The following is a 25138-nucleotide window of genomic DNA, read 5'->3' as shown; positions in this document are numbered from 1 at the left end:
CGTCTGGCTTTGCAATGACAGCTCAGAGCCTGGGGCCTACTTTGGATTCTGTGTCTTCCTCTCTCTCTCTCTCTCTGCCCCTTCCCATGCTGTGCGCCTGCTCTCTCTCTCTCTCTCTCGCTCTCGCTCTCACTCTCGCTCTCTCTCAAAAATAAACATTAAAAAAAAAATTTTAATGCATAAAAATAACGATGCCCATAAAACTATTTCAATGGATACAAAATATAAGATGTAATTTGTGACACTGTTAACATAAGATAAGGGAAGATTTGTAAGGGCAGAGTTTGCATATGAATAAATTTATCATCTAAAATAAATTAAACTATATAGCATATTACGTAATCTCCACAGTAACGATGAATAAAATACACACCTATAGAAAATACATAAGGGGCGCCTGGGTGGCTCAGTCGGTTAAGCGTCCGACTTCAGCTCAGGTCATGATCTTGTGGTCCGTGAGTTCGAGCCCCACATCGGGCTCTGGGCTGATGGCTCAGAGCCTGGAGCCTGCTTCCGATTCTGTGTCTCCCTCTCTCTCTGCCCCTCCCCTATTCATGGTCTGTCTCTCTCTGTCTCAATAATAAATAATAAATAAACGTTTAAAAAATTAAAAAAAAAATACATAAAACTAAATAAGGAACTAAAGCATACCACTATAATAAATTAACAAAATACAAAGGAAGTCTATAAGAGAGGAAAAGAGAAACAAAATAGGTACAAGACATACAGAAAACAGTAAGTCTTACTCTTTCAGTAATCACATTAAAAGTAAACAGAAGAGGGGTGCCTCGGTGGCTCATTCAGTTAAGCGTCCGACTTTTGGCTCAGGTCATGATCGTGCAGTTCGTGGGTTCAAGCCCCCCATTAGGCTCTGTGCTGAAAGTTCAGAGCCTGGAGCCTCCTTTGGATTCTGCGTTGCCCTCTCTCTCTCTGCCCCTTCCCCACTTGTGCTCTCTCAAAAATAAATAACAAACATTAAAAAATTTTTAAAAATAAAGGTTAATGAAAGAAACCCCCACAATGAAAAGATACAGAGGGATAGAATGGATACAAAAAGAAGAGCCAACTATATGCTACTAACAAGAGATTCATTTTAGATGTAAAGACACCCAAAAGCTGAAAGTAAAAGACTGACAAAAGATACTCCATGCAAATGGTTACCAAAAGAGAATGCAGGTGGCCATACTTATGAGATAAAATACCCTTTAAGAGAAAACCTGTCACAAGAGATAATCATCATTATAATGATGAGAGTCAATTCACCAGGAAGCTATTAACAATTGTAAATATGCAGACACCTAATAGAGTACCCACTTGCATGAAGCAAATAGTAAAAGACCAAGGAGAGAAATGGACACTAACACAATAATGAAAAATTCAAATACCGTATGTTATGGTATGAAGCAAACAGACAAAACCTCCTAAGGACAAACTTCAAGGTGTATTACAGAGCTGTAATCATCAAGACAGTATGGTACTGGCACAAGAACAGACACTCAGATCAATGGAACAGAATAGAGAACCCACAAATGGACCCACAAACATATGGCCAACTACTCTCTGACAAAGCAGGATAGACTAGCCAATGGAATAAAGACAGTCTCTTCAGCAAGTGGTGCTGGGAAAACTGAACAGCAACATGCAGAAAAATGAACCTGGACGACTTTATTACACCATACACAAAAATAAACTCAAAATGGATGAAAGACCTCAGTGTAAGACAGGAAGCCATCAAAATCCTCAAGCAGGCAAAAACCTCTTTGACCTTGGCCACCGCAACTTCCTACTCAACATGCCTCCAGAGGCAAGGGAAACAAAAGCAAAAATGAACTACTGGGACCTCATCAAGATAAAAAGCTTCTGCACAGCGAAGGGAACAATCAGCAAAAGTCAAAGGCAACCAACGGAATGGGAGAAGATATCAGCAAATGACATATCAGATAAAGGGTTAGTATCCAAAATATATAAAGAACTTATCAAACGCAACACCCAAAAAACAAATAATCCAGTGAAGAAATGGGCAAAAGACATGAATAGACACTTCTCCAAAGAAGACTTCCAAATGGTGAACAGACACATGAAAAGATGCTCAACATCACTCATCATCAGGGAAATACAAATCAAAACCACAATGAGATACCACCTGACACCTGTCCAAATGGCTAACATTAACAACTCAGGCAACAAGAGATGTTGGCGAGGATGTGGAGAAAGAGGATCTCTTTTGCATTGTTGGTGGGAATGCAAGCTGGTGCAGCACTCTGGAAAACAGTATGGAGTTTCCTCAAAAAATTAAAAATAGAACTACCCTACGACCCCGCAATTACACTATCTATTTATCTAAGGTGTGCTGTTTCAAAGGGGCACATGCACCCCCATGTTTATAGCAGCACTATCAACAACAGCCAAAGTATGGAAAGAACCCAAGTGTCCATCGATGGATGAATGGATAAAGAAGATGTGATAAATATATACAATGGATTATTACTCGGCAATCAAAAAGAATGAAATCTTGCCATTTGCAAGTACGTGGATGGAACTAGAGAGTATTATGCTAAGTGAAATTAGTCAGAGAAAGACAAATATCATATGACTTCACTCATATGAGGACTTTAAGAGACAAAACAGATGAACATAAGGGAAGGGAAGCAAAAATAATATAAAAACAGGGAGGGGGACAAAACATAACAGACTCTTACATATGGAGAACAAACAGAGGGTTACTGGAGGGGTTGTGGGAGGGGGGATGGGCTAAATGGGCAAAGGGCATTGAGGAATCTACTCCTGAAATCATTGTTGCACTGTATGCTAACTTGGATGTAAATTAAAAAAATAAATAAAAACAATGACCATTCCCCCCCCAAAGAAAAAAAGAAAATTTCATAAGGAAACAAAACTGAAACACACCGCAGATCAACTAGACCTAACAAATATATCAAAACACATACCCCCACCCCAAACAACAACACAATCCAAGTTCTGCAAGGGCAAATGAAATTTTCTCCAGGATAGATCACATGTTAAGCCACAAAACAAATCTTACATTTAAGAATACCGATATCATACCAAGTATCTTTTCCGGTTTCTATGGACTGAAACTAGAAATGAATACCAAAGGGAAAATGAAAAACTCATAAATACCTGGGAATTAAATAACACACTCAAACAATAAATAAAACAAAAGGGGTAACAAGGGAAATCAGATAATATCATAAGAACAGGCGCCTGGGTGGCTCATTCATTTGGTTAAGAAGCGTCTGACTCTAGATTTTGGCTCAGGTCATAATCTCACTGTTTTGTGAGTTCAATCCCCATGTCAAGCTCTGCACTGACCCTGCGGAGCCTGCTTGGGATTCTCTCTCTCTTCCCTTCCCTGGCTCACTGTCTCTCTTAAAGTAAATAAATAAATAAAGTTAAAAAAAAAGTATTAAAGTTTAGAAAAAAAGAGAAAAAAAATATTAAGACAAAAGCAAAACACAGAATACCAGAACTTATGGGATGTGGTGAAAGCAGTGTTAAGAGCGAAGTGTACAGGTATAAACATGCACATTAAGAAAGAAGGAAAATCTCTGGGGTGCCTGGGGGGCTCAATCAGCTAAGCATCTGACACTTGATTTCAGCTCAGATCATAATCTCACAGTTGTGAGATCAAATCCCACATCAGGCTTTGCGCTGTGAGCGCTTGGGATTTTCTCTCTCTCTCTCTCTCTCTCTCTCTCTCCCCTATTTGCATTCTCTTTCAAGAAAAAATTAACTAAAAAAAGAAATTAGAACACAAATAACCAAAATAAAAAAGAGAAAAATAAAATAAAAATCAACAAAACTAACTTGGACTTTTGGAAAGATTAATAAATTAACAAACCCTTTGCTAGACTAAAAAGGGAAAGAAAGAGACTTAAATAAGAAATCAGAAATGAAAGAAAATGTTACAATGGGCACCAAAGAAATAAAAGTAATCATGAGACAACTATGAACAATTACACACCAACAAATTGGATAACCTAGAAAAAAATGAATAAATTCCTAGAAACCTACAACCTACTAAAATTGAATCATTGAGAAATAAAAAATCTGAACAGACCTATTAAATCAGTAATCCAAAGTCTCCGAACAAGGAAAAGCTCAGAACCAGATGTTTTCACTGGTGAATTCTTGCAAACATACGTTGTCATTCCATGCAGGAGTGGGATGGATCCTATGGTAGCTGTATGTTTAACCTTTAGAGGAACTGCCAAACTGTTTTCCAAAGGGACTGCACCATTTTACATTCCCATTAGCAATGCAGGAGAATTCCAATTTCTCTATATTCTTGCCAACACATGTCTCTTTTTCATTAGAGCATCCTACCGGCTGTGAAGCTGGGTCTTATTGTTGCGCATGTGGTAACATTTATGCTATAAACAGTGGACATGGAAAAGTATGCTTAGTAAACTGGCTCAAGTCATGACCTCATATTCATGAGTTTGAGCCCCACATTGGGCTCTCTGCTGTCAGTGAGGAGCCCTCTCCGGATCCTCTGTCTCCCTCACTCTGCCCCTCCTGCTCCCTCTCGCACGCTCTCTCTCCCTCCCCCCCCCCAAAATAAATACATTAATTTTAAAAATAAATAAATAATACAAATAAAAAATAAAAAGCCCTGGAGCGCCTGGATAGTTCAGTTGCTTAAGCGTCTGACCTCAGCTCAGGTCATGATCTCATGGTTCGTGGGTTCGAGCTCCATGTCAGGCTCTGTACTGACAGCTCAGAGCCTGGAGCCTGCTTGGGATTCTGTGTGTGTCTCTCTCTGTGCCCCTCCCCCCACTCATTTATTTTTTTAAATAAGCCTTAAAAATAAAATAGATTGAACAGTGCTTGGAAATAGGGTTTCTGAAGGTTTTTAGAAAGATGATAAAACTGGTGTTTAATGAATGAGAAAGAGCTAGAGAGGAAACACTGTAGTGAAAGATAACGAGCTATAGGAATGTTGCAGTCGTTTAAACTTGGGGCCATTAACAGCTTGACTTAGGATACTGAAAAGCAGAACAATTGTCATTTAGAAGGAAAAAGCAAGAAAATTTTGTGGCAGAAATGGCTCTTAAGAATAAAACAGAAAAGCACACATGTGGCTGAGTCAATTAAGTGTCCTACTCTTGGTTTGTGGGATAGAGCCCTGCATTAAACTCTGCACTGACAGGGCAGAGTCTGCTTGGGATTCTCTCCCCTATCGCTGCTCCTCTCTTGCTCTCACTTACGCCCTTCTCACAGACCTCTTACTACAAGATGTGGCAAATGCAATGGACATCTCTATTCAAATACCTACTCTAAATATAAGTAAATATACTTAAAAACTACATGTTTAAAACAAAAGATATGTTAACGGTAATACCAGGGCAAAGGACAAAATACAAACTGAAAAGCTGAAATAAGATAGCTTCGTGGGGAAGAAGTGAGTTCAATCTTGTCCTACTGGCCTGAAGTGACAGTTGAGAACAAAGAGTGTCCAGTAGGAAACAAAAAACCAAGAACAATGGTTTTCAATCTTAGATTTTTTTTTTAATTTTAATGTTTATTTATTTTTGAGATAGAGAGAGACAAAGAGAGACAGAGTGTGAGCAGGGGAGGGGCAGACAGCGAGGGAGACACAGAATCTGATGCAGGCTCCAGGCTCTGAGCTGTCAAACCAGAGCCTGACGAAGGGCTTGAACTCATGAACCGTGAGATCATGACCTGAGCCAAAGTCGGACGCTCAACGGACCAAGCCACCCTGGTACCCCAATCTTAGATATTTTTCAACCTATGAAAGGTATTAGAACAGAGATGTCCATTTGCATTTCCCACATCTTGTAGAAATAGGTCTATGTGACAGAAGCTTGGTCTAATAAGAAACCCTGACTTCAGAGGACTGTTGGAAAGGCCGCCTTTGGTTTTCCAACCTTTAAAACAGAGACATACACCATAAGCCTGTGGTTTATGTGTTTAGTGACCTATGTACACTGGCCTTCTCACACATACTTCAAGAGCATGGCTCCTAACACAATACTCTGTCCAGATTTCTGACTCCAATTTCAACAACTGTATATGCAATTTTGTTGAAAAACCTGCAAGTTATAAAAGCATATGATAGATTCTGAATTTTAAAGAAAAGATTTGCCCGGATTTGTTCAGGATGTATCTGTCATAGCTAGCTAGAGGGCAGGGGGGTGCAAAGTGATGTCCATTCCTTTTATAATTTACCAAAGTTATAATGATTTTACACTAATATGTGTGATCACTTGATTGATGTTAATGTTAATCTTGGCCTTTAGAATATAGGGACTATGTCTCATTTTGCATACCATACCAATTAATTAGCACATAGTAAGTGCTCAAATTATATTTATGAAAGAATGAAACAGGCTCTATCCCAAATCCAGAATCTGAATAAGTGTTGGACCTATGTATATACATTTAAAAAAAAGAAAAGTTGACCAAAAATAAAATAATATGCATCTTTCTTATAAAGGTAGTAACTAAAACACTCCAGTGAAACAATCTGGGAACAGTTCAGTTCTAAAGAAGTTATTTCCAAAGCAACAATAACTGTAAAAAGGTAAAGTGAATGGAATAAATGTTAAAGGACAGAGAGTAAAGAGCAACTGTTTGCTAAGAGATTTTACCTACTTAAATCTACAGTATCATGTTATTCATCAGGCAAGACTCTGGGATCTATTAACTAGCCTACAAATGAAATTACCCTAATAGCAGATTTATATTCTGTATATTATTAGTTCTCACAATAACCATCTCCCTCCATTTTTTTGATGAAAACACATGTTCTCATTATGATTATAGTCTCAAAGCAAGTTAAGTAACATAGAATCTGTTTTAAGTGTTTGTCTCATATCTTTACTGAATACTATCACTAAACTATGTCTAGTCTTCTAAAAGTTAATCCAAAATGGCACGTATATGCCACCATATAATGCTCCCTAACAGAAATGACCTACAAGTCATAACTTTCCAGAGTAAAGACGTAAAGATTCCTAAGTCAGTCCTAAAGAATTCTGTTTCTAAGATATCCTCTTGTAACCCTAAAACAAATATGAAATACAGAATTATAAATACTAGACTTATCACCAATTGAGTCAAATTATTCAGACACTTTTATCCAGTGAAGAGAAACAAACGGTGTATTATATACTATATGTATAAAATATTTTATAAAGAAAGAAAAGGAATGCCTGGGTGGCTCAATCGGTTGGGCATCCAAGTCTTGATTTCAGCTCAGGTCATAATTTCACGGTTTGTGAGACACTGAGCCTAGCGTTGGTCTCTGCGGTGGCAACATGGAGCCTGCTTGGGATTCTCTCCTCTCTGCCCCTCCCCTACTCACATTCTCCTTCTCTCTCTCTTTCAAAATAAATAAATAAACATTTTTGAAAAAGTAGTCAATATTCTGAAGTTTTTAGAAAAAAAGAAAATAAGAATCACATGTGGAATTTGATGAATTTACTAAATTCATTACTGAATTATCCCATGAAGTACAAGTTCTCTCAGGAGCACCTTATAAACAACGTATTTTAAAATTAGAAGACAGTAATAATGGGGAAAAACAAGTAGATTTTCTTTAATTTCTCTCCCAACTATTTCCTAAATAATATCTTAAGAGGTTCAGGTCACCTGAGTGGCTCAGTCGGTTTTGCGTCCGTCTTCAGCTCAAGTCATCGACTTTGGCTCCAGTCATGATCTCACGGTTCGTGAGTTCGAGCCCTGCGTCGGCCTCTGTGCTGACAGCTCAGAGCCTAGAGCCTGCTTCGGATTCTGTGTTTCCCTCGCTCTCTGCCCCTCCCTCACTCACGCTCTATGCATGTGTGTCTCTCTCTCAAAAATAAACGTTAAAATAAAAATAACATAAGAGGTTCAATTAATTCCGGGGTTTCCATTTCTTCCATAAAATATGCTACATTTTAAGATCAGATGATTGTAATGTAAAGCTATTAACAATTCCTTCATCCAAATTATTCCTAGAAAATGTGGATTCAACATATTCTAAGAAAAAAAATCCATAAAATTATTTAGTATAGACTTACCCAAGTTTCCTTGCTCGATTGTCAGTACTACTTCATCCATCACCACAGCCCTGAAGTCCAGTTCCTCCTCACAACATTTGGCCTTTAATGCTCGTAAAATCTCTTTCTGGGGATAGTCTTCCCTGATTCGACGATCGGTCAAAAACCACAACTTGGCCGCCACAGAGCTACACATCTTGATCTGCTTGTTCTTCCTTTTCCTGGATTATTTCCTCCTGAATGACGATTCTTTCTAGACAAAGACCAAATACACACACAGGGTAAATAAAGAATTCTACCTAAGGAATTTCATGTCTTTATGCATCTCCCATACATATGAAATTAAATTTTATTTCTTCCTGTTTTAAAAAAAATGAAAGAAAGAAAGAAAGAAAGAAAGAAAGAAAGAAAGAAAGAAAGAAAGAAAGAAAGAAAGGAAATATACATATACTTGGGGCACCTGGCTGGCTCAGTCACTAGTGTGTGACTCTTGATCTTGAAGTTATGAGTTTGAGCCCCATATCAGGCATGGAGATTACTTTAAAAAATATAGTAAAAGGAGTGCCTGGATGGCCCAGTCAGGCATCCAACTCCTGATTTTGGCTCAGGTCATGATCCCAGGGTCATGGGATCAAGCCCCATGTCAGACTCCAAGCTGGGCAAGAATTTTCTCTGTCTCTGTCTCTGTCTCTGCCTCTGTCTTTTTCTCTTTCTCTTTCTCTCTTTCTCTTTCTCTCTCTCTCTCTCTCCCCCCCCTTCTCTGTCCCCTTCCCACTCATGCACTCTATCTCAGATTAAAAAAAAAAAATCAAAACTTTTACAACACTAGAAATGTAGAAACTCACCACCTCCCAAAACAAAATTTCTCCCCCTTCCACTGGGGAAGCACTGCAGTTTAATAATTACAGCAGGTCACTTAATAAAAGTGCCATTTTTTAGGGGCGCCTGGGTGGCTCCATTGGTTAAGCGTCCGACTTCAGCTCAGGTCATGATCTAACGGTCCATGAGTTTGAGCCCTGCAACGGGCTCTGCGCTGACAGTTCAGAGCCTGTAGCCTACTTTGGATTCTGTGTCTCCCTCTCTGTCCCTCCCTCATTCATGCTCTATCTCTCTCCCTCTCTCATAAATAAACATTAAAAAAAAAAAAATTAAAAAAAAATAAAAGTGCCATTTTCAATATTATATACTCAATGCCATTCCCTGTATTATATATAATCTAGCATTATACTTTTATCTGATCATCTACTTTTGACTGATTTACCCCACCCAAAATGCAAATACCTTGATATAAAATAGACAAGGTTGTAATCATTAGTATATCATATCCCCGTATCTCCCATCACGATAAACTCCATTATATATGTTCATGTAACTGTAGTTTTTTTATTCAATTTTCTTCCCTTGTTTTCTCATATGTATGTATATTTTATCACTAACATATTTATAGGAATGTTTTTTAAATGAGATAGTAACACCTATGTTATTAGATGAGTATCAACACTGAAGTCATTCATGTAACAACTTTAATCAGAGTAATTTGAGACTGTGGAAAAAAAACTTTAAATAGCCGAAATAAATGCTGGGGTCCATTCGCTCAAATTTATTTCAGTCAGAGGACAGCATGCTCTTACTCAATGTTTTTATGCTTACTTTAAATAGAATTTTTTTTTAAACAAATACAGATTGTTTACTGTAATACAAAAAAGGACTTTCTTCCACAAATACAGTGCTGCTTCTCAGAGTTTGCATCATGGGCAAGAGCTTGCATCATGAGCAAGACAAAAGCTGAAAATTATTTTCCTGAGAAGAAGCAAAAAGTTAGCTTTACTAACTTTAAAGCTTTACTAACAAACATTAACAGGTTATTTCAACAAAAAGCCTTTCTTTTTAAGCGTTATTTTAATTTTTTTTTATTTTAGAGACAGAATGTATGCAAGGGAGAGAGGCAGAGGAGGAGAAAAACAATCTGAAGCAGGCTCCACGCCCAGGACAGAGTGTGACATGGGGCTCAGCTCAATCCCATGACCCTGGGATGGTGACCTGAGCTGAAATCAAGAGTTGGACGCTCAACCAACTGAGCCTCCCAGGCACCCCAACAAAAAAAAAACTTTTTTCAAAAATAAAATTACTGGGGCATCTGGCTAGCTCAGTCAGTAAAGCATGCAACTCTTGATCTCAGGGTCGTTAGTTCAAGCCTCATGTTGGGCATGGAGCTTACTAAAATTTTTAAAATCCTAATACCACCCCAGATGACACAGCAAATCTAACAGAAAAAAAGACAAGGATAAGAACTAGAGGAAGCAAAAGCCATACATATAGACAGCTTCCAGCGTCACAGCAACTGAAAGTAGCCCCTCATGCACCATTCACACACTCTCCAGGGTCTCCGCCTGAATGCACACAATAAGAACGGAATATCACGAGCCAGAAGCACCACCACACACACGCGCCAGCACGCCAAACCTTGGCCTGCCATACCTGCGCCGCACTCACCCATGTGCCCCACAACATGGGGTCTCAAAGGCATCAATCACAGGAAAGCAGGGAAGGAATAAAATAAAATGAGAAGCACAATAGTTGTGACTTGTAGCTGAGGAAAAGAAAAGAAAGGTTAAGAGCTCTCAGTTATGGTGATGCATCAGGCCAAGACCCAACTAACCAGCAAAGGGGATGCCCGATGCCCACAACCTCCTAGCCCCCTGTGCACCTGTTCCACAGCTGTGGTCAAGAACATACCCTTTCAAGCCTTAAGCTAGATGTAGTAATAATTCAACTTACACAATAGGAAGATGTGGTCACTAGGAAGTCTCAATCAGAGGAAAACTCCACCAAAAAAAATTTGCACTAGGGTACCTAATGTAGAGATCCCCAGTTTTCCTTGAGATAGGCACTATAAAAATGATCCTAAGACTGGATAGTTTTTGAAACACCCTGTCAATGACCTCCATTATTCCAAAGCCCATCTTGGTTCCATCCCTTACACTTAGTTCTTGAACATCATCTGTTTGCCAATATGACTAAATTTCACCACATGAAATTGTACTGAATGAGTACAGCAGTTGTGGCCCCAACAGAAATCAGGATAAGATGGTATAGCCACTGGCAACTGGGAAGCAGGACTGTTCTGCCAATATTGATATGTCAACTTGTGGAAACTTCCCAGGCCAATAGTAAGACAATATGGTGTTTTCAAGGATTGTATCATCAGATAATAAAAGCACTCCAGGCCTGCAATCTCACATAGTTATGCAGCAACTCCTGACAGATGATGCACGTGAGCATCTCCATGTCTGGCTTCATGGCTGCAGCTCTGATATCCTTGCGTAATCTTTGAGTGTTTCTACACTGGTATGCAACCAACACATGAAAGTTCAGATTAGCCTCCCCATCTCCTTTCATTTTTTTTCCTTTTTTTTTTAATGAACCCTAAATCTTCTTGATCCTGGGTTTCTAACAAAGAAAATGGTGTTCCCTCTCTGCCTTCATGATTTGGAAGCAAGCCTAGAGATCTCATCATTTGCCACAACTGGGACTATATCCTTTCACAGAGAATACTTGCACCCCCATATCTGGAACTAGAAGAATGTTCTCACCCTGCAGAAGACTCTGTGAAAGAGGTAGACACTATCTTGAAAAGGTCCAACATCAATGTCAATGGTTGTGGTTCCTCAAAGCCCACCTAGAGGCAGTTAATATGGCAAGATCTGGGGATCATCACCTTGCCCTGCACCAAAGTATCTTTGTTCATATGGAATATATTTTCTTTATCAGCTTCAAAAGATTCTCATGTCATGTCTTGCTTTTCATGTAAAGAATCACAGAGGTATGACACACTGTGTTCCAAAATATGCTTTCTGTATACCAAGTACATGACATTCCCAGTTTGAAAAGGGCAAGTAAGCTTAAACTCTAGTTTGTCACTTACTGTTCCACTGGTACTGGTATTTTCAAGTGACACCTGTCCAATTTTTTATCCAGTATAATTTCATAGTAATCTCCAAAGTCTAGTTCACTGACAGAGAAAGAAAGAACACAACCTCTCCTCCACCGAATGGTCCACTTTTATTTCGACAGGTTAAGGGGCCACTGGTGGTCCCCAGGTACCCAGGGTCGCTTGCCTTTATCAGGCTGCTCCACTGAGATTCACATCTAACAATAACCAGGAAACAATCAGGAAAAGATTCTCCAACCACCAAGGCAAAAGCTTTGCATTCATTCTCTCCCCTTCCCAACCCTCACACTGGCCCTCCTGCTCTGGGAGACCTCCAAAACATTCCTGTGGGCCAGGCGGAGACCAGTAGGCCAGGGTCTCTTCCAACATATCTATTTCTCCCATCCATAAACATGAGGGGAAAAAGAAAAACAAAACTGCTGATAAATCAAAAGCGTTATGATAAATCTATAGAGGTCAGAAGACCAAAAGTACACAAATAAAATGATAGTCCTGAGTCCTTAAAAAACAATTTTTTTTCTGATTACATTCACTATTTTAAATGTCAGAAAAGAGTCCCTTGTAAAATAAAATGGTTCCTTTATTCCCCCTGACATTTAAAGGAGTAAGTTTGGTTACTTACTATTAGAAAAGAGTTTAAGGGCACTTGGGTGGCTCAGTCAGTTAAGTGTCCCAACTCTTGGTTTCAGCTCAGGTCATGATCTCACAGTTCATGAGTTAGAGTCCAGCACTGGGCTCTGCACTGACAGTGTGAAGCCTGCTTGGGACTCTCTGTCTCCCTCCCTCCCCTCCCCAGCTCACTCTCTATTTTTCTTTAAAAAAATACTTTAAAAAAGAGTTTATTCTCCAACAGTGTTAAGATAAACACAGCATTTGTAAATGTCCACATATACAAAAGAATATAGTATTTCTGCTCTTAGAATGTAAATTCAGATCAACTAATTCCTGTCCTCGATTTATTTCTCCCACAGTATCAAGGAAAATGATATACAAATATCAGATATAGAATAAATGCTACTGAGTAACTACAAAAACAGTTGTTGTTTTTTTTTCAATAAAGAGATATTCAACAGTGAAATTTTAGTTTTATATTAGAGACAGTTTCCCCATGCAAAGTTCTGGATATACAAACCAATAAAAAAATATACTGTCATCTGTCAATTGTACAGGCAAGGCTAATTAAATGGGAATCATAAATAAAGTGCATCATTCATTTTTCTCATGAAGCCACTTCCCAATGTTAATTATTTTGCTAGGGAAAAAGCAAAAATATCAATCTACCATTTGAAGACCTTAAGGCACCTCTTACTACAAGGAAAATAATTTATTCCAGATAAGACACAGCGTATGAACTTAGAATCTAAAGACTGAAAAAGAATAAAGGTTAGAGGAAGGGAAGCAAAAATAATATAAAAACAAGGAGGGGGACAAAACATAAAGAGACTCTTAAACATAGAGAACAAACAGAGGGTTGCTGGAGGGGTTGTGGGAGGGGGGATGCTTTCTCTGTACAAAATCCCCAGGGCTTCCTTCTTAAACCCTTCACTCCTTTCTCTAGAAATTTCATCCTCAGCCAGGCTTCAACTATTATCATTAAAATCTGAATATATCATTGACCCACTAAATATCTTTCCAACCTGGCGTTCTCAACTGTATTTTGAGATCCTATTTCAATCTGCTTAGTAGGCATCCCTAACTAAATGCCACAAACATTGCCTCAGTTGAGCAAGTAAAATTCTGAAGTTTTTTTTATTCACATATCTAAACACCTTGAATTCCCATTTTAATAGTTCAATATTATGCATCAGCCTGGCTAGACAATGGTGCCCCGTTTGGTCTAACTCTAGTCTACATGTAGCTATGTAGGTACTTTGGAAATATGATTAAAGTTTATAATCAGTCGACTCTGAGTGAAGGAGATTACCCTCTATGACATGGGTGGACCCCATCCAATCAGTGGAAGGTGTGAACAACAAAAAAGGGTTTCCAAGAGAAGGAACTCTGCATCAACACGTTAACACAGAGGTTCCTGCCTGAGTTTCTAACCCATTGGTCTGCCCTACAAATTTCAGACGTGCCACAATCACACTAACCAATCCCTTAAAAATTAATTTCTATTTCCTTCTTTCTCTCTTTCCCCCCTTCCTCCTTCCCTCCCTCCGTACATCCCTCTCCCTCCACATATATACAATTTCTTACCGGTTCTGTTTCTCAGAAGAATACTGCTGGATATACTCATCCTAATTTAAGCATTTAATTCAGAAACTCTGGCATCATTTTCTTCTATTTTTCTTCACTACGTAAACATACAATTACAACAGTAATTCTATTTTCTAAATACCACTTGAACTTCCTATTCATCCCCAGTACATGCAACATTTTGCACCTAAAAACACCTCCAAACTAATCTTCTACCCTCTCTTCTCTCTCATTTACCAATTTCCTGAACACATTGTATTCTCTCATGCTTCCTTTTGCTTAGAATATACATCCTAAGCCTACCTTAGTAAATACTGGCTCACTAGTTAATACATCTGTTAAATTTTTCTGACATAAAAATCATCCTAACTCCATGAATCTACATTATCTTATTATACACATATTCTGGCAATTATCACAGTATGTTGTAATTAATTTTTTTTATACTGTCAGTGCTATAAGATGAATTTTTAAAAGGGTATGCATGGGTGGCTCAGTCGGTTGAGCATCTGGACTTCAGCTCAGGTCATGATCTCCCAGTTTGAGTTCGAGTCCTGCATCGGGCTCAGAACCTGGAGCCTGCTTTGGATTCTGTGTCTCCCTCTCTCTCTGTCCCTCCCCCACCTCACACTCTGTCTCTCTCTCTCTCTCAAAAATAAATAAACATTAAAAAGAAACCTTGTTAATAAAAAAAAATTATAAATAAAACCTTTAAAAAAAAAGGAAGGGTGAAAAGGAAGAACCATACCATTTGGGGATAGGAGGTGATTTTTGTAGCTCTTATTAAGGTACAGAAAACGACTGAATGGTAACTTGAAAACCTCAGAAGAGTCTCAGAAATAACCAAATAATAGTCTTAGTCCAATTACCCCATTACTCACTAACAATGTTCATCAATAAATAATCTCTAAAAAAAAAGTCCCTCTGAAATCTGGATAGTTCCTATAAAATCTCATCCTTTACCTAAGATGCCACATAAAATAAGATCACTGTTTAGGTGTTTTGAGTTTATAGAAAATGCCATGTTCTTTGCCACATTAACTTTAAGGCAGACCGGAATGCTTTGAAAGTAGGAGCAAAAGGCTAGATATTAATCAATGTTGTCTTTAGCTATGACAGAAAAGAAATGTATGATAGTCCTCCAACCCCCTCCTTATATTGAAAAGGATATACCTCAAAAATAGAGCAAACCAATAAGTTCCCAAAGGTTACATGACACACTCATTCACACACTCTCCTTTTTATAGCGCTTTTACCTATGATACTGTTTTTTTTTTTTTTAAGCTACATATGTGATTATGGGGGGAAAGAGAGGGCAATGATTTTCCTACCCAATCTCAAGAAGATCCCTTTATCAAAAGACTGAAAAAAAATGAGTGATGAAACAGAAAAACCAATGAAGGTAAGAAAAGGCAACACTTTGAAATATATAGACAAGTGCCTATAAATTCCCTTTCCTCATACAAAGAAACATATGCAGGACAAAGGCAAAATAATGCACACAGGTAAGGTTAAAACTATTCTCCATTTACAGCTCATGAAACACATTCCACATATATTTTCTAATCTAATCTGCATGTAATTACGTGAGGAATACACACATATATCTTCCCATTTTAAAGAAACAGCCTGACCGTTTAAGTTATCATGAGCTTATCACAATAACGGAGCCAGGACTAAGATTCAGGTTTTCTGATTTCTTTCTACTTTTTTCTACCATACCTAAAGACAATGAAAGGAATTTGGATAAATATTTTAAAAAACCCACATTATACCATGGTAGGCGATTTATTTGTATCTTCTCATTCAATCCTCACAACCATCCCTTTGGTGCATTACTGTCTTCATTTGTTAGCTGAATACGTTCTAGCCCAGAAGTTAAGTGGTAAAGCCGAGTGAATTCAAATTCCACACGCTCCATGGCACAGACTGCCACTTCCTTCCCAATATCCATTTTCTAATGACTCCTTAGTAATAAGATATCCAATATCTAGCTAAGCACAATGCCATGTAACGAACAGACTGTATTCTCCAGGCTTTCTTGCAACTAGATGTGATCATATAAGTAAATTTTACTCAATAAGAGCTGAGTGAAAGTACTGCACTGAAATTTTCAGAACACATACTTAAGAGGTATCCTATACTATTCCTTGGCCCTTCCTCCACCCTACCTGGAATGTAAGTGTTACGGCTACAGCTCTAACAACCACCTGGACTATGAAGACAGGAGTGAAAAGTGAACCCTAGGAAAAACACAGCGACATGTTAAAACTTGAATGCCTGACAACTGTGTAGTGCTGTGACCCTGGACTACCTACTACCTTTTTTGCTTATGTAAATGATATCTGGGAATTCTTTATTATAGGCCATAAAACCTTACCTTAACAAGTATAGTCCATCATACCTTGGTCAAATCTTATAGGAAAATTTTCCCTTGACATTAAAATTTTTGTATGAAAATATTCCCTTGACAGTGAAATATTCCCTTGACATTAAAATACCAGTAAGTATTGGTATCGATGATAAGAGGGAGTTTCTTTTTACACTAACAAGATCATCATCTTACATTTCATCATTTCACTTTTACATTTATTTTTACAACATCCCTGGAGAAGTATTTCTATATCCCTCTCCCAAAAAAAAGAAAACCGTTCAAAGTCAAACACTGGTCATAATCTCAGATCAATTAAGAATCTAAATACTAAAAACACTAAGTATTCGATTAAATACATTTAATTTAAAAATTAGTATTTCAGTGCCTACTATGCACTCTAAAATATCATGGTAAACAAAATAGACATACTCCCAGCCCTCACAGAGCTTTTTAAAAAGGATGTGATAATAAAACATCACAAAAAAAAGATGCTCAACATCACTAATCATTAGGAAAACACAAATCAAAACCATATAATTAACTCGCACACACTGGAGGTCTACCGTCAAAAAACAAAAAATCACAAATGTTGGGGAGAATGTGGAGAAACCTGAAGCCTTGAAAATTGTTGGTTGGAATGTGAAATGGTGCAGCTGCTATTAAAAATAGTATGGCAGGCGCACCTGAGTGGCTCAGTCGGTTAAGCATCCAACTTCGGCTCAGGTCATGATCTCACCTTTCATCAGTTCAAGCCCGCATCAGGCTCTGGGCTGACAGCTCAGAGCCTGGAGCCCGCTTCAGATTCTGTGTGTCCCTCTCTCTCTGCCCCTCCCCTGCTCATGCTCTGTCCCTCACATTTTCTCAAAAATAAATAAACATTAAAAGAAATATTTTTTAATAGTATGGCAGTTCCTCACAAAAATAAAAATAGAAATGTTGTATGATCCAGTAATTCTAGCTGTAGGTATATAACCAAAAGAACTGAAAACAGAGTCTTCAAAGAAGAATCTTCATACACATGTTCATAGCAGCGTTACAACAGCTAAAAGGTGGAAGCAACCCAAGCCTTCGGTTGACAGATGAATAAATAAGATACAGTATGTACATACAATGCCTTAAAAAGGAGTTAAATTCCAATACATGCTGCTACATGGATAAACCTGGAGGACATTATGCACCAGTACATAAAATATATAATGTGTCAATCCACAGAAAGTAGAATGGTGGTTGCCACAGGCTGGGGTGTTGGGAGAATGAGGAGTTAGTTACACGGGTATACAGTTTCAGTTCTGCAATATATAGAGTTCTGGAAATGAATATGGTAGATAGTTGCATAAGAATATGAATATAATTAATATCACTAACCTGTGTACCTAAAAAATGATTAAGGAGGTAAATTTTATGCTGTATATTTTACCACAATAAAAAGAAAACTGGAGAAGAAAAACAAACATCATGAGCAAATTAACAAGCAAATTTACACATATTCAACTAAAAGATCAGAAAATTATGTTACGTCTACTTAAATTACCTGTAGCTTTGCTATTCAAAGCTTTGTTATTCAAAGCTACAGGTAATTTAACAGTCTGTTATATAAAAATAGTCTGGTGTACAAAACTAAACTTTTAAAAAAAAGTTTTCTCTGAATGGTACCCCTGGCTGGCTCAGTTGGTAGAGCATATGACTCTTGATCTCTAGGTTCCTAGGTTCGAGCTCCACATTTGGGTATAGGGAATACTTAAAAAATCTTTTTTTAAAAAGCGTGTCAAGGGGTGCTTGGATGGCTCCGTCAGTTACGCGTCTGTATCTTGATTTCATCTTAGGTCATGATCTCAGGGTTTGCGAGATGGATCATCGGGCTCTGTGCTGACAGCACAGAGTCTACATGGGATTCTCTCTCCCTCTCTTTCTGCCCTTCCCACACTCCCACTCTCTCTCTTTCAAAATGAGTAAACTTTAAATAAAGTTTTCTCACAAATAAAGTTCTCAGTAACCCAAATAAAACTTCTAATGATTTCACTTAATACAGGAATGTTAAATCAATGTATCTCTTTCTGGAACATGGCACAAAATTTGCAAAGTCTTCCTGAGACTCAAAGGGTAGTATGGCTTACTCAGAGCTCATGTTTAGAGGCACCTGGCTGGTTCAGTCAGTAGAGCATTTGACTCTTGATTTTGGGGTTGTGAGTTCAAGACCCACACTGGGTACAAAAATTACTTTGAAAATATAAATAAAATCTAGGGGCACCTGGATGGTTCAGTGAGTTAAACATCTGACTTTGGCTCGGGTCATGATTTCACATGGTTTGTGAATTTGAGCCCAGCACTGAGCACTATGCTAACAGCTCAGAGCCTGGAGCCTGCTTCAGATTCTCTGTCTCTGTCTCTCTCTCCCTCTCCTGGTTGTGCTCTCTCTCAAATATAAACATTGGGACACCTGGGTGGGTCAGTGGGTTGAGTGTCCGACTTCGGCTCAGGTCGCGATCTCACGGTTCATGAGTTTGAGCCCTGCATCAAGGCTCAACGGTGTCAGCATGAAGCCTGCTTTGGATCCTCTGTCTCCTCCTCTCTCTCTGCTCATGTGCTATCTCTCTATCTCTCTCTCTCTCTCTCTCTCTCTCTCAAAATAAATAAATAAATAAATAAGATCCTTATTTTAAAAAAAAGTTCATCATGTTTAACATGTTAAATGTTGGGCCTTCCTTCTAAATTTTCTTTCTGGACATTACTTGAAAAATGAGTTGGGAAGATATTAGTATATTCAAGTTGAAGGTTTTACAAACATGGCTAACTAATTCACATGTCAAAGGAATAAGCTAACAATTAAAAACCACAATGAATCAGGAAAAATTTCAAAGTTCCTGTTTGGACAAACCTGCAAGGTATTTCCAAAATGTAGTTTTCTGATAAACTATCAAAGTCTAAAATGCTGCCAAATACGGGAAAGTGGAGCAGTAAGAGAGAACTAGTGTGACCTAATATCACAAATCCATATTCTATTTGGAGACCTTATTTCTATATTGCTAAGAACATGAAGTCAAGAGCTAGTAACAGGAAAGGTTAGGGGGATGGAGGAGGTGGGAGGGGAGGGAGGGAGGGAGGGAGAGGGGAGAGAGAAAGAAATGAAAAGGAGCTGAACAGAGCAAAAACATTTAAGTAAGGGGTAGGTTTGAAATTTTGTTTTTATTTTAATTCCAGTTAACGTATGGTGTTGTATTAGTTTCAGGTGTACAGTATAGTGATACAACAGTTGTAAATTTTTTTTTTTCTTGGTCACAACTTGGTGATACGCTGCCACTTTTGAAAGAAAGGAAGTAAAAATTAATTTGGCATATCAATGTTTACACAAATTTGTTACTTTATCAATTCATAAATCGATACACATTTTACAATAATCTAGCAGACTCCTCCCGACACTGATGGGAGAACAGACTGCCACATGAAAAAATCAAGGATCAATGAAATTAGACTGTGAACTCCATGAAGACAGAATCCTTATTTTATTCTCTATTATCTCCAGCAAGCAACATAAAACCTCATATATGACAGGTAAATGTTAAGCGTTAGGGGTTAGGGATTATTTTAAAGGGGTCTGTTATATTGAATCGTAAGGCAGGATCAAAAAACACAGCTATTTTCAATATTTAATAGCAGGCAAATGCATACCCCATAAGATCTAAACATAACTGTCAAAAATTCATAATTTATCTTTTCAATTTCTCATATAAATAAACAACCCAATGGGGCGCTTGGGTTACTCAGTTGGGTGAACGTCTGACTTTGGCTCGGGACATGATCTCACAGTTCATGAGTTCAAGCCCCACATCCGGCTGTTAGCGCAGAGCCTGCTTCAGATCCTCTGTCCCCTTCTTATTCTGCCCCCACCCAGTGTACCATCTCCCTCTCAAAAATAAACAAACATTTGGCGGGGGAAAAACACAAAAAACCCAAGCCTAATGCTACTTTCCATCACCATTATACATCTCATCCTGAAATAATTACCTTTGCTAACAATAAAAGTCAGAAGGAAAAAAAACCTGTAATTTCAGTAAAAGCAGTTAAAAAATATAAATAAATAAGCAGATGGGTTCCATGCAGACCAGGCTCTAAGGGAGTAGAGCTGGCTAGCTCTGTAGCTTTTGTCCTCCAAGCCAGTTTTGAAAGGAAAAACACACTGGAAAAGAAAACATTGAAAAAACAGCATGGCATGATTTATCATGAAGTCAGAAAGTCAGTCCTTTTCTGCAAATCTAGTATGTACATAGGCACATATTGCACACAAATCTAAAACACATTATGTACAGATATTTTGGGGGGTAGTATGTTATTATTTCTTAACAGCCCCTAATACGACGAAAAGGAAGATTCCCAAATAATGAAAGACAGTTTCCCCAATATCTGTACCTAATCTCTCCTACTCGACCTCTCTTGAAACAACTGTGTATGCCAGTACAGTTAACATTAACATATTTTTATTCTTCCTATCACAATCTACGCCCAGACATTAAAATAACATTGGATTATAATTTCAAAGCTCTTTCCCCATATGCCTATGACTTAATCCCACTTGCAGAGATTACTCTTTGTAACCTAACCTGCCATAAACTCTCTACAAATCCACAGCACTAAGTAACCCCCAAAACGGTGTAAGCAACATACAAACTCCCCCTTCCTTACTTATGTTTGGTTTTCTGTCACTCTTGTCGTGTTGTTCCTACGTTCCTCCACCCACTTTCATGCAGTTTAAGTCTCTATGCCCGCTCCCCAGAGGAAGATGATAAAAGCTACTTCTCAAACTGTGGATCAACTGGCCCTGTTCTTTCCCCTTCTCCCAAATCCTTCCAGTGTTATGTTCTTTCAGGTCATAGACAGGGGAGAAGTTTTGAGAAATCAATCTAGTGATTTACCCCAGTAATCCCAGGTGGATACAAACTGAGGAAAACAAGAATTGGGAGGTATTTTTTTTTAGCCATGGTTCATCCTGTACCCCAACACACCAACGCCTGAAGTCTGGCTGGCATTCACTGGTCCTATGTAAAAACATGTTCTCTTTAGTGTATGCCTTCATGATACAGCTAAGAAGGGGTAGAGGATTTATAAAACATTGCTTGTGATTTCCTTGTGGAGAGGGAAAAGGAACTGAATGAGAAGGAAAAGAAAAAAAAAAGGGAAATTTCTGGTTGCCACTCAATGAATCTAAGAAAATGAAAAAAAAATTAAAAGCTATCCACCAGCAACTAAGTGGAATTTTAGCTGGTAGCCCAAAGTCTAAAGGTTAGTCATACAACTCCTTCCCCCCTGCAGGGGGAAAGGAGGGAACAGAAAAATGGACCTTCAATGAGTGGAGGATTCTAGTGACTGTATTTGATGTTCTTGGCTCCCCGTTGTCAGAATCAGAGTGCCCCCCCCCTCCCCAACAAGCAGACTCTGGCACCTGGTGGGGGTAAGAGAAAACAAGAGGAAAAAAAAGGAGACAGAGAAAGATGAAAACATCAACAGCCATCTTGCCAAACTAACAACCAAATCTTTGACATGAAAGAAGGAAAGTCATTGCACTAACCAAGATAGAAAGGAATAAACAAAAGATCACCTCCAAAGAAAAATAGGCCTCCTCCCCTTTGACATACTGACCAAATAACACACAGCAACCACTAGAAGAGAAATTTAACTATGACTGTCATTTTTGAAAATTAGAGGTTGTCATTCTAAAAGTTAGAAAATAAATGTTCAATCTCCATGACTGGAATTTCAGAGTGTTTTATTCCAAATGAATATCTTACAGTATTCTGACAGTGAATTCTTTGTAAGAAACAGAAAAAAAAAATGACCTTTCAACTGCCCAATGGTGTTAAAGACCTAACGAAATTTACATAGCATTTAAATTTTAAAAGGTTACATTTAACAATTAAGAACTTCGGTACATACAATAAACACCAAGCCCACAAAAAAAGAGTATCTTCCATATTAGGCTGCCTCATGTACTTTCCGTTCAGATTTAGAATTTAATCCAACTCCCCAAAGATGTGAGAACAATTTATGTAATTAATGGGAAAATAACAGCACGCTAAAAGAATTCACATCGGAAGTTACAGTCAACACGGGTAGCATAACAACCTCACTCATAGAATGCAATTACCGCCCCCTCTCTATTCACACCTACAAGTGGGGTAAAATACTGGGATTACAAATCTGCCATCTGAGATAAGGACACGTTAGTAAGGCAAATGTGAAGTTATTATCTAACTAGTTTGGTTTTTTTTTTTAAAGGGAGGGGGGCAAGATTTGTATCATGGTCAAATGCCTTAAAAAAAAGAAAAATCGAACGAGCCAAGCAATTATTTGTCACCCCATTCTTAGAGCACTGCCAAAGGCAAAGAAGGTAGGACTGTCACACTCTCTAAAATTTCACACGTAAGGAGGAAACCATGGGATTTAAACCATACTAAGTGCAGGACGAACACCACATCCTCCTCCCTCGGTCACACCACAGGAATGTGTCTGATGGAAGCGGGGGCAGGAGCGATCACCACACGCTGGAGGACAGGTTGGCACAACGCGTGTTCTACTCCAACGAGCACTCCCAGGGTTACCACACCCCCCTCACAAACAGGGGGAAGCACACTTCACGCCCGAGGACGCCGCCTGTCCCCGGCAGTTCTCACCCGTCACACGCACCCGGCGACCTCGGCCCCCTCCCAGCACGCCGACCGAGCCGGGGCTCCCCACCGCCCCCCCGCGGCGGAGCGACCCCCCCCCCCGGGCTTCACAAGCCCCCGGCCCCCGGCGCGCCCCGCCCGGCCGAGCCCCGGCTCGTCGCCGAGTCCCTAAGGCCGCAGTCGCCCATTTGGGGGAGGGGCGCGGGGGGGGGGGGGCGGCGGCGGGCGCGCCTCCGCCTCACGCCACTACACCGGGGGAGGGAAGCGATCGCACCGCTCACCTGGCTCCGGCGGCTCCTCCCTCGCTCTCTGCCAGCGGAGCCGGGCTGGGGCCTCCGAGGGAACCGCGGGCTGCCGGGCAGGCTGGCTGGAAGTCCGAGAAGGAGAGGAGGGGGAGGGGGTCGGGATGCCGGGAGCCGCCTCCTTTCTCCTCCGCCACCGCGGCTCCCGCAGCCAGGCCGGGCACCCTCGCACACTCGCCCACTTTCTCACAGCCTCGCGGTCGGTCTGGCTGTCCCTCACCCCCACTCCCACTCCCACGCACTCCCCACACACACTCCCACACACACTCCCACACACACACACACACACTCGCCCCCACCCCCAAACACACTCTCACACCCGGCCGCTCCTCGCTCCCTCACTCGCCTGTAGTGCGCGCGCGCGCGCGCAACCCCGCTCACACACAGCGCGCGCGACGCCGGCGGAGACCGCCCCGCGCTCCCCCAGACCGAGGCGCCGCGCGCCGCCCGCCCGCGTGCAGAGGACCCTCGCGCGCCCCGGCCCCGCCCCCCAGGCGCGGCGGCGCGGCGGGCGGGGGGCGAGGGGCCGGGCCAGCCAGCCAGCCAGCCAGCCAGCCGGGCCCGGCCTAGCGGATCCATCCAACACCTGCGTCGAGACCCGCCCTCCAGGCTCCGCGTCCCCACTCGCAGCCATCGTCAGCCTCTCGGGTGGTAGAGGAGCGATGGAGCGCGAGTGCCGAGAGGGAAATGGGAGCGCGAGAGCGCTTCGAGGACGCGCTTTCCCCACCCGCCCCCAAACCGTCCTTACTAAGGAAGGGAAACGCTGGGGGGGGAGGGGGGGGGGAAGAGACGAGGTTTGTTCCCACCTCGAAACCGCGAGATTGATTCCTTCCGTTGTACACCCTCCCTGCCCTCACATTCCCTGCTCTGGCCCCATTCATGCACACTTTGAACCCTGACGCCAGCCCACCAAGCCTCTTGGGGGACTGTGTGGTTGTGCGTGTCCACGCCTCTGTCTCCTGCCCTGCCCAGCCCAGCCCACCTCCCGCACAGCCTTTCCGGCGCCCTCCGCCTGGAGTCCCCGCAAGCCGTGGTCTCTCCCCTCCCACAGGCAAAGATTGGGAACAAAGATCAATACCTATAAGGTCCTTATGCGTGTACGGAATGAAGACGTTGCCTCTGTACGTTGTAAGGCAAATTTGTAAACTACAGCACATCATACATGCTCAGGGCTTTATGCAGGTTTAAACATATAGGCGGGGCAGTGTGGTACAGCCCGCTCTGCTACTTGGAAACCAGTATGAACCTTGGGGCAAATTAGTTTCATAACTTCCCCCCAAGCCTTTGTTATGAAAAGCTAAGAATGTATTCCAAGGTTGCTGTGAGAATGAATCTGAATATGTTCAGCTACGTTACTCCTGTGTTAATTTTTCTAGATCATAAAGAATGAAACGAAAGGTAACAGATCACCGTGCGACTGTACCTGGCAGATTCATTTCCAAAATAACCATAGTCATTTATTACCCCTAGAGATCCCACATGAGGGATACAATGATGTCCTAACTAACCAGTTTGCCTTCTTACAAATCACATTCCATTCTGAGTCGCCTAAGTCAACAAATTCTTTTCAGCAATCCTTTCCCAACCATTTTGGTCTGCCTTTTTTGCTGATTTCATTCACTTAGTCC

General features: G+C 40.4%; 1 protein-coding gene across 8 annotated transcripts in view; it reads right to left on the bottom strand.

Moving 5' to 3' along the window:
- The window catches only part of RIMKLB (ribosomal modification protein rimK like family member B), a 70519-nt gene extending 45912 nt beyond the window's left edge, over positions 1 to 24607 (bottom strand). For 3 of the 8 annotated variants that reach the window (XM_045462573.1, XM_045462577.1, XM_045462575.1), the window contains exons 1-2: positions 23490 to 23829; positions 8049 to 8280 (exon numbers count right to left, since the gene is read on the bottom strand). In XM_045462573.1, coding sequence (XP_045318529.1) covers positions 8049 to 8223 — 175 coding nt within the window. In that variant the 5' untranslated portion in view covers positions 8224 to 8280; positions 23490 to 23829. Of the gene's footprint in view, positions 1 to 8048; positions 8281 to 10520; positions 10644 to 23489; positions 23831 to 24316; positions 24337 to 24588 lie in introns of those variants that run through there. The other 5 variants (XM_045462576.1, XM_045462582.1, XM_045462581.1 and 2 more) reach the window with 5 other exon arrangements.
- Between the last annotated feature and the right edge of the window lie 531 nt (positions 24608 to 25138).

This window comes from Leopardus geoffroyi, chromosome B4 (assembly GCF_018350155.1).
Source record: "Leopardus geoffroyi isolate Oge1 chromosome B4, O.geoffroyi_Oge1_pat1.0, whole genome shotgun sequence".
Lineage (NCBI taxonomy): Eukaryota > Metazoa > Chordata > Mammalia > Carnivora > Felidae > Leopardus > Leopardus geoffroyi.
The sequence above is the reverse complement of the archived record's forward strand: the minus strand, read 5'-3'. Positions and strand labels throughout refer to the sequence as shown.